A 21,944-nucleotide genomic window follows, 5' to 3' on the forward strand; every position below is an offset into this window, starting at 1 on the left:
TTATGTGTAAATAATATGTTTCCTGGCATTATGGTTTTTCCGCATGATTTATGTTTATTCATATGTATCATAACCTAACAGTAGAAAGGGAGAGAATACATCCCATTTCCATCCATGTCCCACTTCCCACATTTCCTCAACTGTTGCCCCTGTCAAATTCATTGGGATCTCCTGTGTGGTATACTCGCATAACCTTTTTTTTTGCTGCCCAAATGTGATCCCGGAAAAGGGTTGTGCTACCATTACCTACTTCTGTTCGGGCTCCTTCACATAAGAATTTTGCATTGTCGTTTTTGATGGTTGGAGTTCACATAACTTGATATATTAATCAAGTTGCTGTTCAGCCACATGATAGAAATCCACTCACACAGAAAATCACAAATACGAAATCTTCCATGTTTTATCTCTAAACTATCTTCTTATTATTGGGAAAATATCCCGACTCCATTCGCATTTGTGAGTGCACACAAATTTGGAGTTGTGTTGATCTTGGAGGGCAACCGCTTAATATATCGGGAAGTAGTGCAGAATCATCTTAATTTTAGGATGTACAATGGTATTTTACCGCGCAACAATTGTATGTTCATCCGACTATTCGCAAAATCGAGACAAGTTTGTTCCTATTTTATTATTATAGCAACAAATATATGTTAACATATATAATTATTGATTTTCCCCCTCGATCTGCACCAACAAAATAAAACATATATAATTAATAAACTGGTCGAGGGATAATTATAATTTATGGCTTGGCGTATGAGCCAAAAATTTCTGCCTCAAGGAAAGAGCCAAACAAATGTCTCATGTGTAAGACAAACCAACATGCGTTAGAGCATGAATAAGGAGAGTCTCTTAAGGGACTTTTAAGGAGAGAGAAAAATAAGAGATAGTTCTTAGGTGAGAAATTGTAAGCTCTTAATTAGATTTTGTAAAATAAAATTATGAGATAAGAGCTATTGCCACGTCATTTTTTTTGCATGAAAATACAATAAAAAAATAGGGTAAGAGAGAATAAGAGTTAGTGTTAAGAGTTAGTCCATTTCCACAATTTTTGGAAATAGACTCTTATTTTGAGTTGGTGCTTAAGTGTCATAGGAAAGATATTAAGAGCATGCTTAAGAGTCTCCTCTTATCATTTTTTTGACGGGAAAATGTGGCTCATATATTCGATGTTTGCCTTGTCCGCAAGGACAAGGGGTAAGATGTTTGAGGGGCAATCCTCCATAAACACTAAGACTTCCTCATAGAGGAGGGAGTTCTTAGCCATGGAATGAGCAACCACATTACAGGATCTACGTGCATGATTAAAAATACAAGTAGCAAAAGATTTAGCTAGTGATAGGATGTCATGAACAATGACTTGCGTAGTCGAGTTCTCCTTTCTCCTAGCTTGTAGCATTGCAGCAAGCGTCATGCTGTCTGTTTCCACTTCAATCAAACGAAGGCCCGCATCATATGCATACTTCAGCCCGAATTTCACCCCCTCTGCCTCTGCTTGTATTATTGACATTCTTGAGTTCACCCTCTATCCAGCACACATCATTATATCCCCTACTCCATCACGAACAACCATACCAAGGCCCACACCTCCGTTTGTTGGCATTGCCGCGTCCGTATTAAGCTTGTACATGGCTCTTGTTGGAGGTTTCCAAGATGGGTTGGGCTGATCACCCACAGCTAGTGAGTCTACTTCCCTAATCTTTGCTGCCTCGTGCTCTCCCAGTAGCAACATACTACGCTTGCAGGCTAGTGCAGGGTCATCCAATTTCCTACCAAACACCCATTTGTTACGAACATTCCACACTTGCCAAATGATCATCATAGTTATTTCCCATGCCCTCTCCCTTTTACAGTGCTTGATGTACTCTTCGCACCACTCCTTGAAGCTCCCCTCCCACTCTTGTACCTTCATTCGAGTAGGGCTAAGCTTCCACAGGAGCTTACTTCCCTCACATAGTAGAGCCATATGGACAGTTGTTTCTGGAGCCTCTCCACACCTCGGGCATCCTTGGTCGACCCCCATTCCTCTCCTCACTAAGGTATCCATGGTTGGGAGCCCATTCATCGCAGCTCTCCACACTAGGTGCTTAACTCTCTCTGGTACATTCTCTTTCCAGATTCACCTCCATAGTATATTGTTTGCACTAGTAGCTGATGTGCTATCATCACCTTTCATACGAGTAATGTGGCTATGGTACGCACTTCTAACTGTGAACTCCCCGTTCTTCGTGTGAGACCAACAAAGAATGTCAGGTTGCCCACTCTCTGACATATTCATACTCTTCACCGCTTCAGCTTCTTGTTCTGTTAGAAGGGCTTCGAGTTGTGCTGCATCCCAGCCCGCACCATCACTACTCCTCATATCAGCCACACACATAGCGGCCATTTCAATGGTCACTGGAGGGGTTACAATTCGACCCCCTGGCAGCCCTTCGACCCATGAGTCTGACCAGAAGCGTATAGCCCTACCGTTACCCAGAATCCACTTCGTGCCACTCTTCACCAAATCCCTAGCAGACAAAATGAAACGCCAAGTAAAACTGGCGTGTGGGGGAACAGTTGCCTCCCAGAAAGATGTTCGAGGGAAATACTTCCCCTTTAGCACCATTGCTGCCAGGGAGTTCAGATAGTTGATGATTCGCCAACATTGCTTTGCCAGAAGAGCGATATTGAAGGCTCTAAGGTCTCTTAGGCCTACTCCTCCCGAGTCTTTCGATTTGCACAATCTTTCCCAGATTATGAGGGAGAGCTTCCTTTCCTCACCTTTTTGCCCCCACTAAAAGTTCCGACACATGGAGTTTAGGTTGTTTAGGATGCTTTCCGGTAGCTTAAAACATTGCATTGCATAGGTAGGGATTGCTTGGGCTATGGACTTCAAAAGCACTTCGCGACCCGCTCTAGATAGGTACCTTTCTTTCCACCCCTTGATCTTTTTCCTCACTCGGTCCTGGATTACATGGAAAACCACCTTCTTAGATCTTCCAATATAGGTTGGAAGCCCAAGATATTTTTTGTGCTCACTTACCGCCGTAAAGTTCAACTTCATCTGAAGCATATTCTGCGTATCGATGCTCACATTTCGGCTGAAGGAGACCTCCGATTTTTCCAAATTAATCTTCTGGCCCGAAGCAAGTTTATAAGAAGTAAGGATGTCCAATATGGTATCTGCTTTTGTCTCGCATGCTCTTGTAAATAGGAGGCTGTCATCTGCGAAAAAGAGGTATGATATGGGTTGCACATTCCTGCTTATCTTAATACCATGAATTACCTTCCGTTTCTCTGCATCTTGGAGTAAGGACGAAAGTCCCTCTGCACATAATAAGAATAGGAAAGGTGAGATTGGGTGTCCCTATCTAAGACCCCGGCTTGGTGAAAATCTGGCCGTCGGGAAACCGTTGAAGAGAATGGAGTAAGATATTGAGGAGATACACCGCATCACGAGTGTAACAAAGGATCTGTCAAACCCCAGCTTCAGCATTATTCCCTCTACAAATTCCCATTCCACTCTGTCGTATGCCTTGCTCATATCTAGTTTCATAGCCATATGCCCCTTCACGCCCTTTTTCTTTTTCCTGGGATAATGGAACATTTCATACGCAACAAGAACATTATCCGTGATTAGCCGACACGGGACAAAAGCACTATGTGCCTCGCTAATTACATGGGGAAGAACGAGCTTGAGCCTGTTGGAGATTACTTTTGAGACTAACTTGTAAAGGACGTTGCACAAGCTAATCGGTCGGTAATCATTAGTTGACTCACACACCTTCTTTTTCGGGATAAGAACAATATGGGTTTGGTTTATTGGCCCAATTTCTGCCCCATTATTAAGAATGTCGAGTACATATGCAATTGTATCATCACCCACCACTGCCCAGAATTTTTTGTAGAATAATGCGGGCATCCCATCCGGCCCAGGTGCCTTGGTCGGATGCATCTGTTTCAAGGCTACCTTTACCTCTTCCTCCGTGTATGTTGCTGTCAAAACGTGTTCATTTCTCCCGTAACCCTGCTGTCCACCGTGTTGATGACCTGCTCCATGTCAACACTCCCACCAGAAGTAAACAAAGCTTTAAAATAGCTCACAAAAACAGCCTCCACCTCCGCCTCCTCCTCCCTCCAAGTACCCCCTTCGTCGAACACACCCCTTATGGTATTCCTTTGTCTCCGTTGTTCGGCCTTTTATGGAAGAATGCTGTATTTTTATCTCCATCCTTGAGCCAATCTTGCCTACTTCTTTGTGCCCAAAACACTTCCTCCCATCTATTTCCCCATCCACGACCCGTATCTCCTCAATGACTTCCTCTGATGGCGGGGCATTCATTAGAAGTTTGATTCTCCCCCTCCTTTTCTCTATTTCAGACCTGAACTCAATGATTCTTTTGGAACTCCATCCCCGAAGCCTATTTGTGCACTCCGCAATCTTGCTTCTAACGTCACCCACACCCACTGCTCTTAGATATCTTCTCCTAATCAGCGGTTGGTGCCCGCCGGCAATGGAACTTTGAAAACCTAATTTTTGTCATATTTGTCTTGACCATCCGTAAAAAAACAATAAAAAAACTAGACAACTGTCTGTTTGTTTGTTTTGTTTTGTTTTTTTTAATGCTTTAATTTTTTTGGGAAAGCTCTAATCCCAATTTTGCATAATTAATCTAATTATAATAGGTTGCTATAATTATAAAAATAACCTTGTACTCCGTACGTCGTATTGGGTAAAAGCTAATTTCACTTTAGACATGTTGAGACTTAAAATAACAATCTTATTTGATAGCTCCCTGAAGAGTGACGATATACATCATGCATTCATGCGAAATCCAACTTCTGGAATGTGAGAGTTTAATCCAACTTTTATGTAATTCGGGGAACGACATACTTCTTCTGCTTTTATTTATTTACTCCATCCGTCTCTTTTTGTTTTTTACGTTTTCCTTTTTTGGTATTTCAAAATGTTCTTTACATTTTCTTTTATATTATCACATAAATAACTTAGTATTCTATCAAAATTTGTGTCCAATTATTATTTTAACCAATTAAATTCATTGGGTCATTTAATCTCTCACACTTTTTCATTGGGACATAAAATTTTTCTCATTTCCCAATATCAAAATTTTGATAAAAATGAAATCATTATAAATAAAGGTAATTTATCTTGTTTAAAAAAAATTGAGTAATCTCGATGCAAATTAATTATTCGTTAAAACGCGTGAAAAATACCAAACGTAAAAAACAAAAAGAGACGGAGGGAGTACTAGATTTTAGCATCGGATTTTATTAAATTGTTAAGTTAAAATAAAACTCTTATATATACCAATTTTATATATTAGATTAGATTAATTTTTGATTTTTGATTGTATTTCATTTTAGATTTATTATTTAATTATGAGAGTGTTTGATTTTGGATGAAATTGTATATGCGTAATATTAACAATTAATTAATAAAAATATCTACGTGGCATTTAATTATTTAACTATGTGACACTTGACTTTTTATAATTCAAAATTAAATTTGAAATCTTATTTTTCATTGGCCGAAACCATTATATTTCCTACGTGGCGCTCTAATTTTGGATTAATGTTTGATTTTGGATCGAATTTTATTTTATTTTAGATTAGTGTTTGATTTTGGATGAATTTTATTTTAGATATATTTTTTAATTATTAGAGTGTTTGATTTTAGATGGAGTTGTATGTATTAATAATTAATTAATTAAAATATCTACGTGGCACCTATTTAATTATATATGTGGCACTCAATTTTTTTAATTCAAAAATAAATTGAAAATATTATTTTTCATTAATCTTATTTTTCATTGATCGAAACCATTAGTAATCCTACATGGCGCTCTAATAATTCAGCAAATATGCCTCCTTTATATATATATATATATATATATATATATATATATATATATATATATATATATAGGATCAGGTTCTGGTGAGAACCTCTCTTAAGATGAGAACCTCCTTACAATGAGAACCTTTAATAACCGTTGGATTAAAACAAAACAAACGGATGAGATCAAAACTCAAAACAATCCTACTCCCTGTGAAACAAAACACGCGTGTTTCTCTCTCCTCCTTCCAAAATTTATCTCACACTCTCTCTCTGCGAAATGCAAGCTCTTCGTCTTCGCAACTTTCTACCCAATTTTAGCACCAATGGAAGATTATTGGTTTAGAGTTATCAATTTCCACAACTCTAGTGTATATAATTGTATTAATTTCAGGCTGAATTTGGGAATTCTTCAAGGTTTTGGTACGAATTCAACTGCAAATGTAACTTATGCTGAATTCGAAGTAAAATCTGCATAAATTAAGGTAATTTTTTCGAAATCAACTTTGTTTTCAATGCGATTTAGTTACAAATTCATTGCGGTTTCAATTATAGTATTATTCTGTGTTTATTTAATTATTTCATTGCGATTTTTTGTTCAAATTCTTAGCACAACGTAGCTCTTCAAATTTCTGGAGAATTCTCCCCCAATTTAGTTGTAATTTATGTTCTAGGCATTTTAGGTTATTTTTGGTTAAAAATTAGACTAGAATTCATTCATGAATAATGTTCTTGTTTCCTGTCTGCTGTGATTTTGGGACCAACATCAGAAAGTGTTGCTATTTTAGTTCAATTCTCATTGCTAATTTTATTTGAGCTTAATTGGATGAGGTAAATGTTGCTTAAACTATCCAAAAGTAAACTAGATCTCTATAAATGTAAATTAAACCTCTCTAAAAGTTGATAAATGGAAGGAGGTGGATGTAATCTGGTTTTCAGGTCTGAAAACCAATGTGTAGTGTTTGTAGGCTGGGAGTAATGTTTTTTTTTCCTTTTTCTGGTTTGAGTTTGGAGTACAGATTTTGTCAGCTTGGTGTGTATGTGCTTAGCAGCAGGCCAACAACAGTTATGACTGTAGTTTTATAAGTGTCAGTGGCTTAGAACAAAAATATTAGGATTGGGTTCAGAGTTGTTGGCAGGCTCAGCTAAGCGATGGTATGTGTCATTCGTGTTACTGTCATAAATCTTTTCTAGTCATCTTTTAGGGTAAAAAATTGATCTAGTTCAAGGATAGTGTGTAAACAACCAATGACTTAGATATGTAACAATTATATGAGCCTAATGTAACTTGTTGATGCCCTTTAATTAAGAGTCATAACTCATAACTCATACTTATTTCCTCTCATCTAAGATGGAGGCTGTACAGGGCCATAAATTTGGTGTTGATTTGGTGTTCGTAAAGTTTTTTTCTCCAATTTAAAAAAGTAGATAGATATTTGGTAAAAGTAAATAAGTTAGACGTAGAAGTAAATTACAAATGATAAGGTCCTGCCGGAATTGTTAAGTTCTTTGCAGTGTTTTTGTACTAAAGTTTGGGGAATCTTCTCTGCTGGTTTGAGTCTGGCAGTGGTTGTAAACACCTTAATCCTCACATTTCTATTGGTTTTACATGGAATTTACTATTCGATCAAGTGGATAGTTGTCTTGCTGGTTATTACTGCTGCCTTCGACACATGCACTAGGAATGGTTGCTCCAAAATTTGTTGTCGTCGGGAATATATTCATTGGGAGCGTGTGTGCTACAATTACTTAGATTGATTGGTCATACTGTGATATGGTAGGGTGGGTGGGAAAACTGCCTTGTCTAGAGCCTGATATAATTTTGTTATGACCGCTTGCAAACCAGTTGTTGGTCTTAATCTGCTTTTGCAGTTCTTCTGGTTAAAATATTGGAGGAATTAGAAATTTTAGTTCTTCCTAATTTCCTATTTAGGCTAGGTCATCATACTTTGAGTTGGAATAATAATTCTGAAAGTAAACGAAATCTCACTTAAAGTAAACGAAATCTCTCTAAAAGTAAACTAAATAATTCAAAAACAAATTAATGACAAGTAGAAGGATGATGATTTCAACTGGTTTTATGAAGTGTGGATGTGTGTTTGATCTCTGACTGTAGTTTAGGTGCATGCTTTGATACTTGCTGCTAGTTGATCATGTCTTTACGGGTTTTTTGTTGCTTCTGTAGATTGTTGTTACAAAGGCTTGCTTGAGATCCTGCTTGCGTAGTTAATTGAGAGTGATGCAGACTCAAATGATGCTATTGTATGCTTTGTTGCTGCATTTCAGCTGCTTTATTGTTGGGTCTGACTGCAGGGTTCAGGTGTTTAAAGTAGATAACTAATTCATAAAAGTAAACAGAACTGATTAAAAAGTAAATGAGAAAAATGGACAGCTTCTGAATAGGATCTTACTCTTCTTGGGAGTTTGTGCTGCTCATAAATGATCATGAGATGTGAGGGAAATCAAGTGACTTTGATGTTTTAGCTAAGAGTTTCTTCACACTATGCTTATCGTGTTGGTTTATTCGTGGAAATATGGAGTAGCAGAAGGTGCTAACGAATGCAAATGCAAGGAAGACCTATCACTTATCTCAATTCTCCTTAAACCTATTAGCTCAAATGGTAGAGCACTATGCAGATGCATAGGGGATGTAGGTTCGATTCCTACATAGGTTGTCTCTAAAAGGCGAAATGAAAGAAGATTTTCTTCACCCTATTTGTATTTAATCCTTCAATTTTATCTTCAAGTACAAAAATGTCTTGCAACAACATAGTGTAACCGAGACAAGTAAATCAAACCATAGACTTTGCACAGACTCCAGAGCTTACTCAGTTTTCTTACTACTAGTTACTCTCCTACTGTCCCTATAAGTACATTTTAGAAAAACTCAAAAGTAAACAAAAGAAACTCAAAAGTAAATCAAAGTATCTCAAAAGTAAATCATAATAACTCAAAAAAATCTAAAAATCTTAGAAGCAAAACCCCAACTGAAACATTGCTTCACCAAAACAACAAAACAAAACACAAGAGCTTACGGGGAAAAAAACATTAGTGTTCAAACGATAAGAAACCTTCTCATTTTTTCGGAGCATCTGCACGCCACATTAAACAAAATGCTCCTGACAACAGTTTGTTGGTTCTCCTTGCGAGCCTGAAAAATTCTACTCTTTTGCAAAGTCAATAAGGCATATATGGTTTCAGCAAAACAAACACCATAAAGCTTCTGTTTTATTTGTTTCTGCCTGCAAGCTTGAGCTAAATTTCACTTCCTCCTTAAAGGCCTGAATCTGTCTGCTAGCACCCAACGAAACAGAATCTTGCACTAAATTTCAGAAGTAAACTCACATTAAAAGAAGAGGTGAGACATGGTCAAATAATTCAAAGTGGAAAATGATCGAGCAAGACTTTCATATCTCTACAATATGAAACAAACTAGAAGAAAGAAATATATTGTCGAATGTCAAAGTAAAGGTTTTTAACTTAAAAGTAAATAAAACAATACAAAAAGTAAAAAAAAATAGAAATCTAGAAAATTCCGATTATTGGAGTATATAGGTTAAAGTAAAGGTTTTTCAATTAAAAGTAAATAAAATAATACAAAAAGTAAACACGAGCCTACGTGGGATTCGAATCCACATCATTTAATGCTCTACCAATTGAGCTAGTAGGCTAGTTAAATAAAATTAAAGTAAAAACCAAAAAAAATAAATCGAAATAATTCAGAGTAAAGGTTTTTAAACGAAAAGTAAATAACACCAGAGGATAATATATAGGACTGCAGCAACAAATTAGTAGCAAACGGGTTGCAGACTTACCTTATTACTAGACTGATCTACTGATCAATAACCCTCAAGCCTGTCAAACCTTTAACAGTAGCATCAGAGGAGAATTTGAACAATACTGTGATCCACAACATACCTAAGCAGGATTGCAGAACCAAACGAAAACAAATCAGACCATATAATTGAGAAGTCAAGCAAAAATAAAAGCATCACACTAGAAATAAACTACAAGCCTAACAGGAACAAAAAACACATAGTTTAACTACAAGCCATGGAATAATTTTATTGATCTAGATTCTCCTCTTTCTATCTACATCATGGCTTCCAATCTGCCATACCCTCCTGTGATAACCTCAAAGGGAGGTGGTTTTTTTGCAGTAGAGGCATCAAATGGTGGTTATTCTACAAGCTCGGATATGACAGTTACTGTACCCGTACAAGCGCGCAATGCAACAGTATCAGTGTTATGTTTTCCAGAGTCCTAGTTGCTGGATGGATGACCACAACTTCAAGGTGTTAGAAAAACTTTTCTGACTTGTGTCTATATCAGATTAGCATACTCTGGATGATCTAAAAATGGGTTTCTTTTGTGCTGGTAAATCCTAAATACTATTTTTCTTCTCAGCTTTTCCTCTTCAGATGGAGGGTCTAACTCATTCCATCGGCAAAATAGAGACTAGTCCCTGTTTTCAAAGGCTGTTGCCGCTAAATTTTAAGGATTACACAGTTAGTTTTATACGAATACAGATTTTAAAGGTATAATTTTTATTAAACAGACAATTTTTTATCATTAATAAAATAGATAAACATTATATCGTAAATTTTAAGCATACCGTATTTGATGATCTAGTATGGGTTCTCTATCCGGCTCAAATTTAAGCAATACGGAGTGTATGAGATAATTGGATCTGAAATCAAGGTAGTCACTCAAATACAGAGTAATCCGTGACGGTAATCCGTGACCAGAGCAAGACAATATACCAGTTCAATCTGCGTTCAAAAGCATAAAAAATGCACTTAGTTAATAGTTGAATTTAGCTTGTTACATGTATGGCTTATAAAGAGAAAATTAGCTTCCCACCTGGGTTGAAATGACAATGATGGGATCATAAACCCTAAACTAGCCAACTCCTTTCAAAGAAAGAATCACAGTGGGTACTAAATTTGTATTTGCATCAGGTCTGCCGATTTTGTAGGAAAATAACAGAAGGTCAGAACATGAGATACATTGTGGAAGTTTAAATTAACCTAACACATCAAGTCTAACCTCATATCATAGCAATACTCAAAAGGAAGTCTTGAATCAGCAGGACGCGATGGAGGGTCTAACTCATTCCATCACCAAAATAGAGACTAGTCTCATCTTCTTCTTCACTGCAAAAGGAGGACAATACGAGATTAAAGGCTTATGTAGCTAATATTGTTATATGATATGTAAACACAAGTATAGAATGATTTGGACGACAAATTCTAGATGAAAGCATCAGATGGAAAAATTCAAATTCTTGATATCTTCTTACAAGTTTTTCCAGCTATTATTTACACAAATCATCTGTTGTAAAAAAAATTAAGAACAATTGGGAAAAAAATCTAGTAGGGATAAATGTTAACCTCAAAGGGCGGTGGTTATTTGCAGTAGAGACATCAGATGGTGGTTATTCTACAAGCTAAGATATTGTACGACTAAATCCCTTTAAAAGTAGATTAACTCCCTCTAAAAGTAGACTAAATCCCTCTAAAAATAGATTAACTTCCTCTTAAAGTAGACTAAAAGTAAACAGATAATAATAAAACTTCAATTGTAATTTTTTTCTTAAATATTTTCTTAAAACCTAATAGCTCAAATTGACCATGAACTGAACAGAATCAGACATCAGCAACAAGGGCCATGTTCACCAGTGTTGACCTAGCCAGTTACCAACTGTCTGACTATAACATATATCAACAACACAACAACTGGTGTTTTGCCTCGGATCATAGACCGCAATCTTCAACTCCAAATTGCAGGAAAGATGACTTGTGATAAATAGCATACAATATCGCACTTTGTAAACAAAAGAAACACAACTAATAAACTACAAATAGAACAACACTAGTTCAGTAAAAAACAAAAGAAAACGAGACTACTAATTCACTTCTTTGATTAAATCTAAGCAGCCTGCAAACACTTACCTAGTAGCACAAACCAGCCAAGCACTCGACTAGCTCATGACTGGAAGAATAATGGATTAGTAGGTCCAAATACTCATTTTCTATCAAAAAATTGATTACTAAAATTTGAAAATCCCTAATTTTAGTAATCAAATCGCAACTTAAAACGTTGAAACAAAGAATTCTTGAAACCCTAACTTCAACAATTGCGAAGGAATCAAAATAGCGATAAATGACACAAAATTGAAAACTTGAATACGTACCTGGCGAATTGAAAGAGGATAATCGCAAAGAAGGTGAATGAATTAGAGCAATCGAAAATATAAAGACATTATCAGCAAAAGTAAACACAATATCATCAAAAGTAAACACAACATCCACAAAAAGTAAACATAAGATCAGAAAAAGTAAATACATAATCAACAAACAAGAAAACCTAATTTAACATGTTCGAAAAAAAAAATTACAAGAACAATCACCTGAGCAACAAAAGAAATTGAAAAATAAAACCCAGAATCAAAGGTAGAACAAATATCGTTGAAATTAGAAGAAGAGAATATGAGAAAGGAGGAGGAGGGAGAGAGAGAGCGCGTTTACATGAGAGGAGGGGGGAAGAGAGAGAAAGAAATTCTGAAAATTGGGGGAGTTGGGGAAGGTCATTCAACCCGGGTAAATTACTAATCTACCCTTACTATTTTCGTTTTTTCGGGTAGATCTTCGGCCGTTGGATTGGTTTGATTGACGGCTGAGATAAGTTCTCAGTTCTTATCTTAAGGGGTGGTTCTCACCAGATCCCGATTATATATATATATATATATATATATATATATATATATATATATATTAGATTTTTTATTTTTTATTTTTTTCAAATACATCTTTTGGATCAATATACTTGCCAAAGCATAATTTGACTATTGAATATCTCTAATTTTCTCTTTCTAAAAAATGATAAAAAAAATTGATTTTATGAAAATATTTATCGTGATTTGTGACTAATCAAACATCATTTTACATAATAATATTTGATTTTTATATATTGATAAAGTCAATCTTAGTATATGAATAGTGTAAAAGACAAAGTGTTGCATTATATTTAAAAAAAATAAAAAAACCCTAGAAGGAGTAATACTTACGTAGGACATTGACTTTAATTTATAATAATCTCTATTATATAAAGGAACTCTTGAGTTTTTTTTTTGTAAATACACTTTTGATGTCCCCTATAAAATAGTCTAAAATACCCTCCATAATTTCATATCAAATTGAATTAATTAAAAAAGTTGATTGTTTTATGGCATTGAATTTAATTAATTTAAAAACGAATTATTTAATGCAAATCACCAATTAAGAAAGTCTAATAGTCAATCAAATTTAATACTACTTACCAATTATATTAACATTAATTGAAAAATAAAATAAAAAGGGATTATAGAAAAATAGTTAGTCAATCAGATTTAATCACGGTAGAAAAAAAAGTCAAAAGTAAAAAAGAACGTCACAATCAAGTACTTAATCACAGTCAAATATTGTAATATCCTGAATTTTTCAAACTCGATTTATTACGCATAATAATTTTTACTAGCTTAAATTCGTTTTAAATCTTAATTCCAAACGTTAATTTCATTAACAATGATTTTAAGTAACTCGAAAATTTAATTATAAAATATTTCTTTTAGTTTTGTAATTCAATTAGTAATGTACTTATGATTTAAATTATAATTATTTTTGAGTTTTCTTTAAGCTTAATTAGAGAGTAAAATTCTGAATTTTTATTTTTTTTTCCAACAATTCACAAATTACCAAGATACCCTTATTCACCTAAATGAGCGAAAAATCAGTTTTCTTTCCTCCTCCTTCTTCACGCAACCTTTGCCATGGAAGTCAAAGTTCCTTTACAGATGTCTCAACCATTTTTCAATTGCATCCACGTATCTTGTAGAGCTTCCCTTAGTCATCAAAAATCCCAGACTTTTCTTCACATTTGTCAACATAAACAATCTCAATTGAGATTACGCCTTACGTCAAGGAACACCAATTCACACTATACTACCTCTCCCAACTAGGCACAAAATGAGAAAGAAATCAAACCCAAATCAACAATAACAAGCAATTCCAATTTCAATTCTAATTTCAATTCCATACTCACCATTAAAAATTAATGATATTAGCTCACCTCCCTTGCCCTTGTTCGAGCCACCACCACTTGTAACCACCACGAGCATCACCACCTTCGACCACCAAACTGCACCACCACCTCCTGAAACCGCCGCCCCTCCATCACCGGCGAGCTTCCCCTTCTCCTCCGCCTTTGCACCCACCACCGCACCCCGTCATTCCCTCCTCTCGCTCTCCCTTCCCTGCTCTCCTCCGCGCCCAGCAGCCAGCGGCCAGCGGCCAGCAGCGCCACCTTCCGGCGTCTGCCTGGCCGGCGTACCGTCACACCACCCGGGCCGAGCTGCAGTCCTCTCCTTCCTCCTACCTTTTGACTCCCCCTTTTCGTGCCCCTGCGGCTATTCAGTTTCTAAGGAAATCAGTTTCCTTTGGAAACTTTGGTAAGACCAATTAACTTCCACCTTTTTATTCCCCTTTATTCTATTTTATTTTTATATTTAAATAAGCTTTAATTACCCATTTCCTAGTTTTTGGAATCTTTGACTTAGTTTGATGATGTATACTATATATCTTAGTTTGGAAAACACCACCTAGTTATCTACGTACATGTTTTATAAATACATATGCTAAAGTATAGTATTCAAAATTTCTACATTATTTCATCGTAAATAATTTAGTCTTATTATTAACATGTTAAGTTAAAAAAATAAGTATTTTAATTTTCGTTTATAATCTGACTATTATTATTTATTTTCAAGAAAGAGAGTATAATTTATGTTAAATTTTTTAACAAAATAATTATTGGCTTTATTTAACAAAAACTGAATTTATATAATATTTTCATGTAAATCGATTTATAAAATATATACATATATTACGATTTCATTTAATAATATTTTCATTAAATTGTGAAATTATATTTATTTATTAAACCATTACTTATAAAATTTATTATTCATAATATTGATTTTAAATTATTTGTCGATTTAATACTAATTCAATGATTTAATATTTTGAAAGAAACTGGACTCGGAGCTCAGGACGAACAAACCAAGGAAAATCCCTAGCAAATCGCGGACTTAGGTAACGGCTATTGCTAGTACCCGTAATTCCCTTCTAAATGTGTTTATAAAATCATGACAATATGATTGAATTTATGATACGAATGCTTTGACATGTTTTATTGAATTGCGGGAAATGAATTATGTTTTGATTGAATAATTTATTATAATATGATTTGATGGAATTATTCCTTATTTCATGATTGATTGAATTTCTTATAAAATGATATTATGATTGATTGAATTTCTTATAAAATGTTGTTTATAAGAAACCATGAAAGAAAGGATGTTTGATCTTATGATCCAAAGGAAACATGTTACTTCAACTGAAGTAAAAAGGCTAAAATGTAAAATTAAACGAAACATGATAAAGGAAAGTGAAAGACCTAGTCCGTTTGGCAGTATATGTTCACAGGTTACGATTCTCGGTCATGCATGTACCCATGGGGCATCCGCCCATTGAGCCAAGGCTCTCATGTTTTCGGGCCAAGGCCCCATGTTTTATGGACAGCGGTCCATCGTGGAAGACGTTCCACCATGTCATACTTGCCACGGCTAGCATGTGCACCCAAAATTTATGAATGAATTAAATAAAGGACCTTATTAAATGTTTTACTTATTCTATTCTCCCTGTGTTATTAAATAAAATGAATTGAAATGAATTTACGTTGCTAGGATAGTCGTTACTGAGTCTTCGGCTCACCGTTTTGTTTTCTGTTTTAGGTACTGCGGGGAAACGATGGAAACGTGTAGTGGCGAGGAATTTCACTTTAATATTATTCACCTAGTTTATGCTTAATGTTTTAATAGTTTAGTTAAAGATTGTTAGTGAGTTATGTACTTTTACTTTGGGAATATAAAAGGATTATTATGTTAATTTTGGAGGATTTAATGGCTTATGTTATGGTGTTGCCTTGTAATTCCCAAGAGGGAGTTACGGCAGTAATGTCCCGACCGAATTAGGTTAATTCCGCTGCTAAGTATGCTTTAATACTTGAATTGGAGGTCGGGGCGTTACAAATATACTCCTTATTAATTACATAATTTACCTTTTCTTTCAAGTATTTTATTATGCCACATTTTTATATTGTCACAAATAAATCATAATTTAATTTAATTTTTCTACATATTATAATATTGTTTTTATATAACTTCGCACGCATCGCGTGCGTATAAGACTAGTATGTTAGAAGTTAACTAGCTAATTTTATTTCTTTATTAAAAAAAGGAAAATTTTAAAAATACAAATAATAAAGTTCTATATTTGTCAATTACAACTTCAAACATCTTATTTTGTCAATTACAACCTTAAACGTATACGGAGTACTTCCATTTTAAATTACAATACTAAGTCATTTTCTAGCAAAAATTACTGAAAAATATTATTATAATGTTATTAAAAATAAAAAATAACATAATTTCCATAAAAAAAAACAAGAAATTAGAAAAAAGAAATCAAAAAATAAGAATTAGAAAAAAGAAATAGAAAAAGTAATATTTTTTTTTATGGATATGATGTAATTTTTTTTAATAACAGTATGACATCATCTTCGGTGATTTTTGACGAAAAATGATACGGAGTATAATATAAAATGATGTATAACTTTAAGGTTGTAATTGGAAAAAATAGAAGTTTGAGGTTATAATTGTCAAATAGGTAACTTTATTAGGTTGTGTTTGTCAAATTTTCCTTAAAAAATAAAACAGAGCATTGACTTTTATATAATTCGGGGAACCGACATAATACATAGGACATTGACTTTTATGTAAGGTATATGGTGGATTAGAGTATCAATAATGAAAATTTAGCGGTGAGATTATTAATATTAATTTGTTAATTAATTTATGAATAAGTCAAACTTGGAAATTTCCATCTGCATTCTGCAATTAAATTATATTAAGGTGCCAGTGACATTTTAATCTGTCGGACCGGCCACTATACCCTTGTTGATTGACCACATGGCCGGATGTTCACCGAATTTGACTTTAGAAACCCCTTCATCAACAAAAATAATAAAATAAAATAAAAATTATACACTAATTTTACGTTAATAACTATTTTTGGTGAAAATTTTAACGTTACTAAATAAAATGAAATACTCATCATTTTGACACAACTGACAATTGACTTGAAGTTTAGCTAGTCCTAGTCGATCCTCGTCAAAAAAAAGAAAGAAAAGAAGCTAGTCATAGATCAATAGTCCTATACTTGGGGTGATGTACTGATGTGCGATAAATTACTTTAATTTTTGAACGCGTTTTCTATTTTCGATTAGATTAATAACAATTTCTTTTAAAAATCCACATCCGAACATTGCTCTCCAAATGAAAATTTAAGGGGTTTCTCGTGCGTTTAACCAAGTCTAGATTCTCTTAGTCAACGATAGGGGAGAGCAAAAATACTGGGTACCTGGACCTGGAACTACAAAGGACCCGACCGGTTAAGACCCGAAGCCAGTACCGGCGGGATCGATTCCGGTTCCAATTTTAGAAATCTGTCATAATCGATTCCGGTTTTTAATCTATATTTCTAGGACACGGTACCCAGTGGGTACTGGCTCTGGGTACCCAGTGGGACTGGTTCCCGGACCAGGTACCCAGTACCAAACAGACAAAAGTAGTTTAAAAATATGATACTTAATTGTTGTTTTAGGTTAAGAAGTCTAGAAAAAGCAACTGTAAAATTGACAAGCTGATAGTTTATTGGAAAAAAGCTGAAGTATAAATTCAGCTATAACTTAATTGTTAATTAAAGCAAGCATGAAAAAAGTGAAGGCTAACTGGGTACCCGGTCCCGGAATCGGTTCCACCGGTTCTGGTATTGGTTCCAAAAATTTTGGACCCGATTTGATCGTTTCCGGGACTGGGTTCAAAAATTGGGACCCAGTTCTAATCGGTTTTGGTACCTTAGTTATTGACCGATACCCGGTCTTTCTCACCACTCCTAATCAACGAGGGGACTCAATGTACCCGTTCTCAAGGGTGCCAGTTAGTTTGTTCACGAGCATTCCCCTTGCTTAAAAGGTCGTTTCAACAATTTCGTGAATTTTTCATCCCTCTGTTTCTTTCAACTTTCTTTCAACTTTCACACGTCAGAGGTTCTCCTTATTGTTCACTGCCCAAGCTTCATCCCGACCGGAAATAGGAATGTGTGTGTGCAAGGTGGAGGCAACAATCGAGGGTCAACAAGAAGATCGTCCCTTAGGTTTGTAGTTTATAATGTTTTGGATTTAAATTTTATAAGAGCTAGTAGAGCTCATCTTAATAGCTTAGGATGTATAAAGGTCATCTTAATAGCTTAGGATGTATAAAGGTCATCTTAATAACTTCGTAAGTGTAAGAGTTCTAAATGGCCCCGAAAGCTTGCGAACTCTTTTGATTAATTATTGTATGTTTAACCCGACGTAAAAAAAATTCTTGTATCACCAGATCTATCAAACGGGCCATGTATGTTTCATTCGTGTTCGATAAGTACGGTGGTCATGTTGAATATGGGTCAGATGTATTTCGGGTCAGGTAAAAACATACTCCCTCCGTCCCGGAATACTTGACCTGTTTTCCTTATCGGACCGTCCCTTAATACTTGACCTGTTTCTAAAAATGGAAATATTCTAATAATATTATATTATTTCTCACTCCACCCATATTAACCTACCTACCCCCTACTCCACACAAAAAATAATTAAAAATTCAACCCCTACTCTCCCCAACCCCAACCCTTCACACATTTCCCACTAACTACATTAAAATAATACCCAACTATCAACTACTACCTATTAAATTAAATAAGTGAATTCAAGTTCCTTAAATTCTGTGCCGGTCAAACCGGGTCGAGTATTCCGGGACGGAGGAAGTATTAAATAATATGCGAGTTTCAAGTCGTTATGGTCGATTACGAGAATGTGACGCCGGTCAACTTCTTTTGTTTTTCTGTTATTCATGATAAACTAGCGTGTGGCCCGGGCGCTGAATCGGATTTTACTTTACTTTTAGCAGAGTTTACTTTTTGAAAATATGTGCTCATATAGGTGGTGTCGTTAACGGATTGCCGTGGTGACGCAAAATTAGCGGCCGAAAATCAAAACAAAGTTGATTTCTCTTATGCATGATTAGTTTATTATTATTCCTGTGTTAATGTTTCTCTTTTCTGTACTCATAATTACACTCCATTTCCCCTACTTTTTTAGGCTTAAGAAGGGAAGGAAAGGGAAGAATTGTACATTTTTATAAGTTTAGTACTCCATCTGTATTTTAAAAAGAGATACACTTTGACCAACACGTAATTTTAGGAGAGTGAGTTGAATTTATTAAAATAAGATGAAAGTGGGGTAGTGGATGAATTATGTATTATAGTAAAAAGATGATGTAAGTAAGTGTGGGGACCACAAAAAGAGAGAAATATTAATATAATTGGAGGTGGAGACCAAAATATGTCAAAAATGAAAATGTATCTCTTTTTAAAATACGCTCGTTTAAGGAAAGTGTATCTCTTTTTAAAATACGGAGGGAGTAATATATGCCGTTTTGTTTTTTGGCGTTCATTTTTCTTTTATTTATTACTATTCATTTAAAAAGAATATATTTTGTATATACACAGAAATATATAACATACACTGTAGCAGGCTAAAATGGTAGGAAGTGTGATGTTCGATCCTTGCTACATGCATGTTTTCTGGTTGTCAATGACATGCAATATATGATGCTTATTAGTGGTAATTGGCGTAATAAGGAAAGGTACGTGGCAGATATACATTCTTATAAACGCTTTTTACTTAGTGTTTGGCCCGGGCGATGCTCCGGGTTACAACTTAATATCATATTGTGGTGTGTAATACATAAATGTTAGTATAGATTGTGTAATTTGATATTTCAAATTAGATATCACATGGTTGGCTAAAATGGTAAGATATCCACTTTGCACGTGACATGTCTCATGTTCAAATCCTACTAGCGTTTGAGCCCGTTCAAAAACGAGCAATTATATAGTGGTTGTTAAGTCGTCTTTTAAAAGGTTGAATGAATATATATATTAAATGGTGAATTGATGTGGGATGAGAAAGATGAAGTGGAAGATGTGTCGAAGTTGTAAAATAATTCGTATAACAAACAACAAAATGAAAAATTGAAAAAAAAAATAGAAAAATTCATGGATGAAAGATGGAGGTGACATGTGTCATATAATCATCTATGCTCCTTTTTTTATAGATTAGGTGTAGATTATAAGAAATTTTTGTTGTACGTATCCTTTGATTAGGAGATGACATGTCATGTTCTAGTGAACGGAGTTCCATGTGGCACACATACGTTAACATAAACACTTTTTAATATATTACACGTAGTATAGATATATTAGTATAGATGCGTATTTAACTTTTTTTTTTTTGGCAATTTGACTACGGAGTAATATTTCATCTTAGTATGGTAAAAATGTCATATTAGTAAAATATATGGCTAAAATGAAAACTTTATTAAAAAAAAAGGCCGTTATAAGCCAGATGTAGTTTACGCCAAGGTGACCCAATTTCTCCCTATCCATTTATATTGGTAATGGAGTTCCTTTCCAGAATGATGATTAAGCTGGAGCAGCAGGGGTAAATCAAAGGGGTGAAAATCGCAAGATCATCCCCTTCTATTTCACATTTGTTTTTTTTGCAGACGACTCACTTTTTTGTTTCAAAGCAAGTGATGAATCCTGCAAGAAGATCAGGGATACTATTGAATGCTTCTGTGGCATTTCTGGTGAGGCAATCAACTTTGATAAATCTTCGGATATTTTCATCCCCACTACCCCAGTTAATAAGAATGAGGAGTTTCAGAGAATTCTTGGTACTCCATGCACTTATCACTTGGGTAAATACCTTGGGTGTAATGTGAAAATTGATGGAAGTTCCTCGCGTGCTTTTCAACCGCTGGTTGATAAGGTTCAAAAGAAAGTTTTAGCCTGGAAGTGTCTTTCTCAAGCAGGAAGGCTCATTCTCTCCAATGCAATTCTAGCTTCTTTATGTACCAATGTGTTGGCAGTTTTTCTTCTTCCAATAAAGATTACAAAACAGATTGGTTCTATCCTGATGCATTATTGGTGGAAAGGCGGGGGTGTTAAGAAATCTTTATGTTGGGTTAAGAGAACTACGATAGAGCTTCCTAAAGGAATGGGGGGTGTCGGGTTGAGGAATATGGAACTTTATAATAAAGTGTTACTGGTTAAACAAGCAAATAGGTCACATAGTTATCCTGAGTTGTTACTGGCAAGGACTTCAAAATAAGCCTATAAAAAGTCCCCACTGGATGTAGATTTTAGTAGTTCGATAAACCAACATGCCTCTTGGGGATTTCGTGGTCTTTGCAACAACGTGCGTGCAGCTAAAGGAGGACTTGGGAAAGTAATTTATAATGGTGAAGCAAGAATTAGAGAAGACAATTGGCTACCCTCAGGCAAGGTATATTTTAAACAGGGTCTGAATGTGGACCAAGTTCAGGTGGAACAGGTCAAAGAGTTGTTCGTTGAAGGAACAAGGAGATGGAATTTGAACTTAATATGGAAAACGTTCTCGCCAAGTACTGCTCGTGAAATTCTGAGTACTCACTTACCACAAGGGGAACAGGAGGATCGTGTTCACTGGAAATATCAAGGGTGTGAGAAATTAACAATCAAATCATTTTACGCACTCTTAATAACACAAAGGGAGGACGATCGTTAGAATATCATTGAGGATTCGTTTTGGAAGAAGTCATGGAAGGCTAATATTCCTCCCAAGTGGAAGATATTTATTTTGAGAATTTGTAACAAGGCTTTAGCTACAAAGGCCAATCTCAGAAAGCGTGGTGTGCTAGTGGATGGAAATTGTGTGTTTTGTTCGGAATATGAGGAAGATGTAAATCATCTGTTTAGAGACTGTGTGTTTGTAGGTCATGTTTGGAGATCATCTCAGTTGGGGATTAATGTTGCAGGAGCCCACATGTTCAATTTTGAGGTGGATGGGCCCACATATTCTAAGA

At 35.2% G+C, this 21,944-nt stretch overlaps 2 protein-coding genes and 2 long non-coding RNA genes across 7 annotated transcripts; 1 reads left to right on the forward strand and 3 right to left on the reverse strand.

The window, feature by feature from the left end:
• Positions 1-1,525: 1,525 nt before the first annotated feature.
• On the reverse strand, positions 1,526-2,047 carry LOC110783609 (uncharacterized). The gene has a single exon (XM_021987960.1). The coding sequence runs from the start codon at positions 2,045-2,047 to the stop codon at positions 1,526-1,528; it is 522 nt and encodes a 173-aa protein (XP_021843652.1).
• A 72-nt stretch (positions 2,048-2,119) lies between these two features.
• Positions 2,120-4,324, reverse strand: LOC130472027 (uncharacterized). The gene is made up of 4 exons (XM_056842432.1): positions 4,087-4,324; positions 3,394-4,032; positions 3,026-3,309; positions 2,120-2,776 (listed from the first exon to the last, which is right to left on the reverse strand). The coding sequence occupies exons 1-4, from the start codon at positions 4,322-4,324 to the stop codon at positions 2,120-2,122; spliced, it is 1,818 nt and encodes a 605-aa protein (XP_056698410.1).
• Positions 4,325-8,540: 4,216 nt separating this feature from the next.
• On the reverse strand, positions 8,541-14,081 carry LOC110783631 (uncharacterized). Of its 4 annotated transcripts, none has more exons than XR_008919728.1 (6): positions 13,949-14,081; positions 10,889-10,995; positions 10,703-10,802; positions 10,455-10,611; positions 9,655-9,757; positions 8,541-9,161 (listed from the first exon to the last, which is right to left on the reverse strand). It is a non-coding gene; the product is annotated as an uncharacterized lncRNA (long non-coding RNA). The 4 variants fall into 4 exon arrangements; XR_008919726.1 differs by having other exon boundaries at positions 13,922-14,048; XR_008919727.1 differs by lacking the exon at positions 13,949-14,081 and adding an exon at positions 12,036-12,554.
• A 105-nt stretch (positions 14,082-14,186) lies between these two features.
• Positions 14,187-16,030, forward strand: LOC110783592 (uncharacterized). Its single transcript, XR_002532106.2, has 3 exons — positions 14,187-14,327; positions 14,908-14,970; positions 15,672-16,030. It is a non-coding gene; the product is annotated as an uncharacterized lncRNA (long non-coding RNA).
• Positions 16,031-21,944: the final 5,914 nt, after the last annotated feature.

The sequence above is a fragment of the Spinacia oleracea genome, chromosome 4 (genome assembly GCF_020520425.1).
Source record: "Spinacia oleracea cultivar Varoflay chromosome 4, BTI_SOV_V1, whole genome shotgun sequence".
Lineage (NCBI taxonomy): Eukaryota > Viridiplantae > Streptophyta > Magnoliopsida > Caryophyllales > Amaranthaceae > Spinacia > Spinacia oleracea.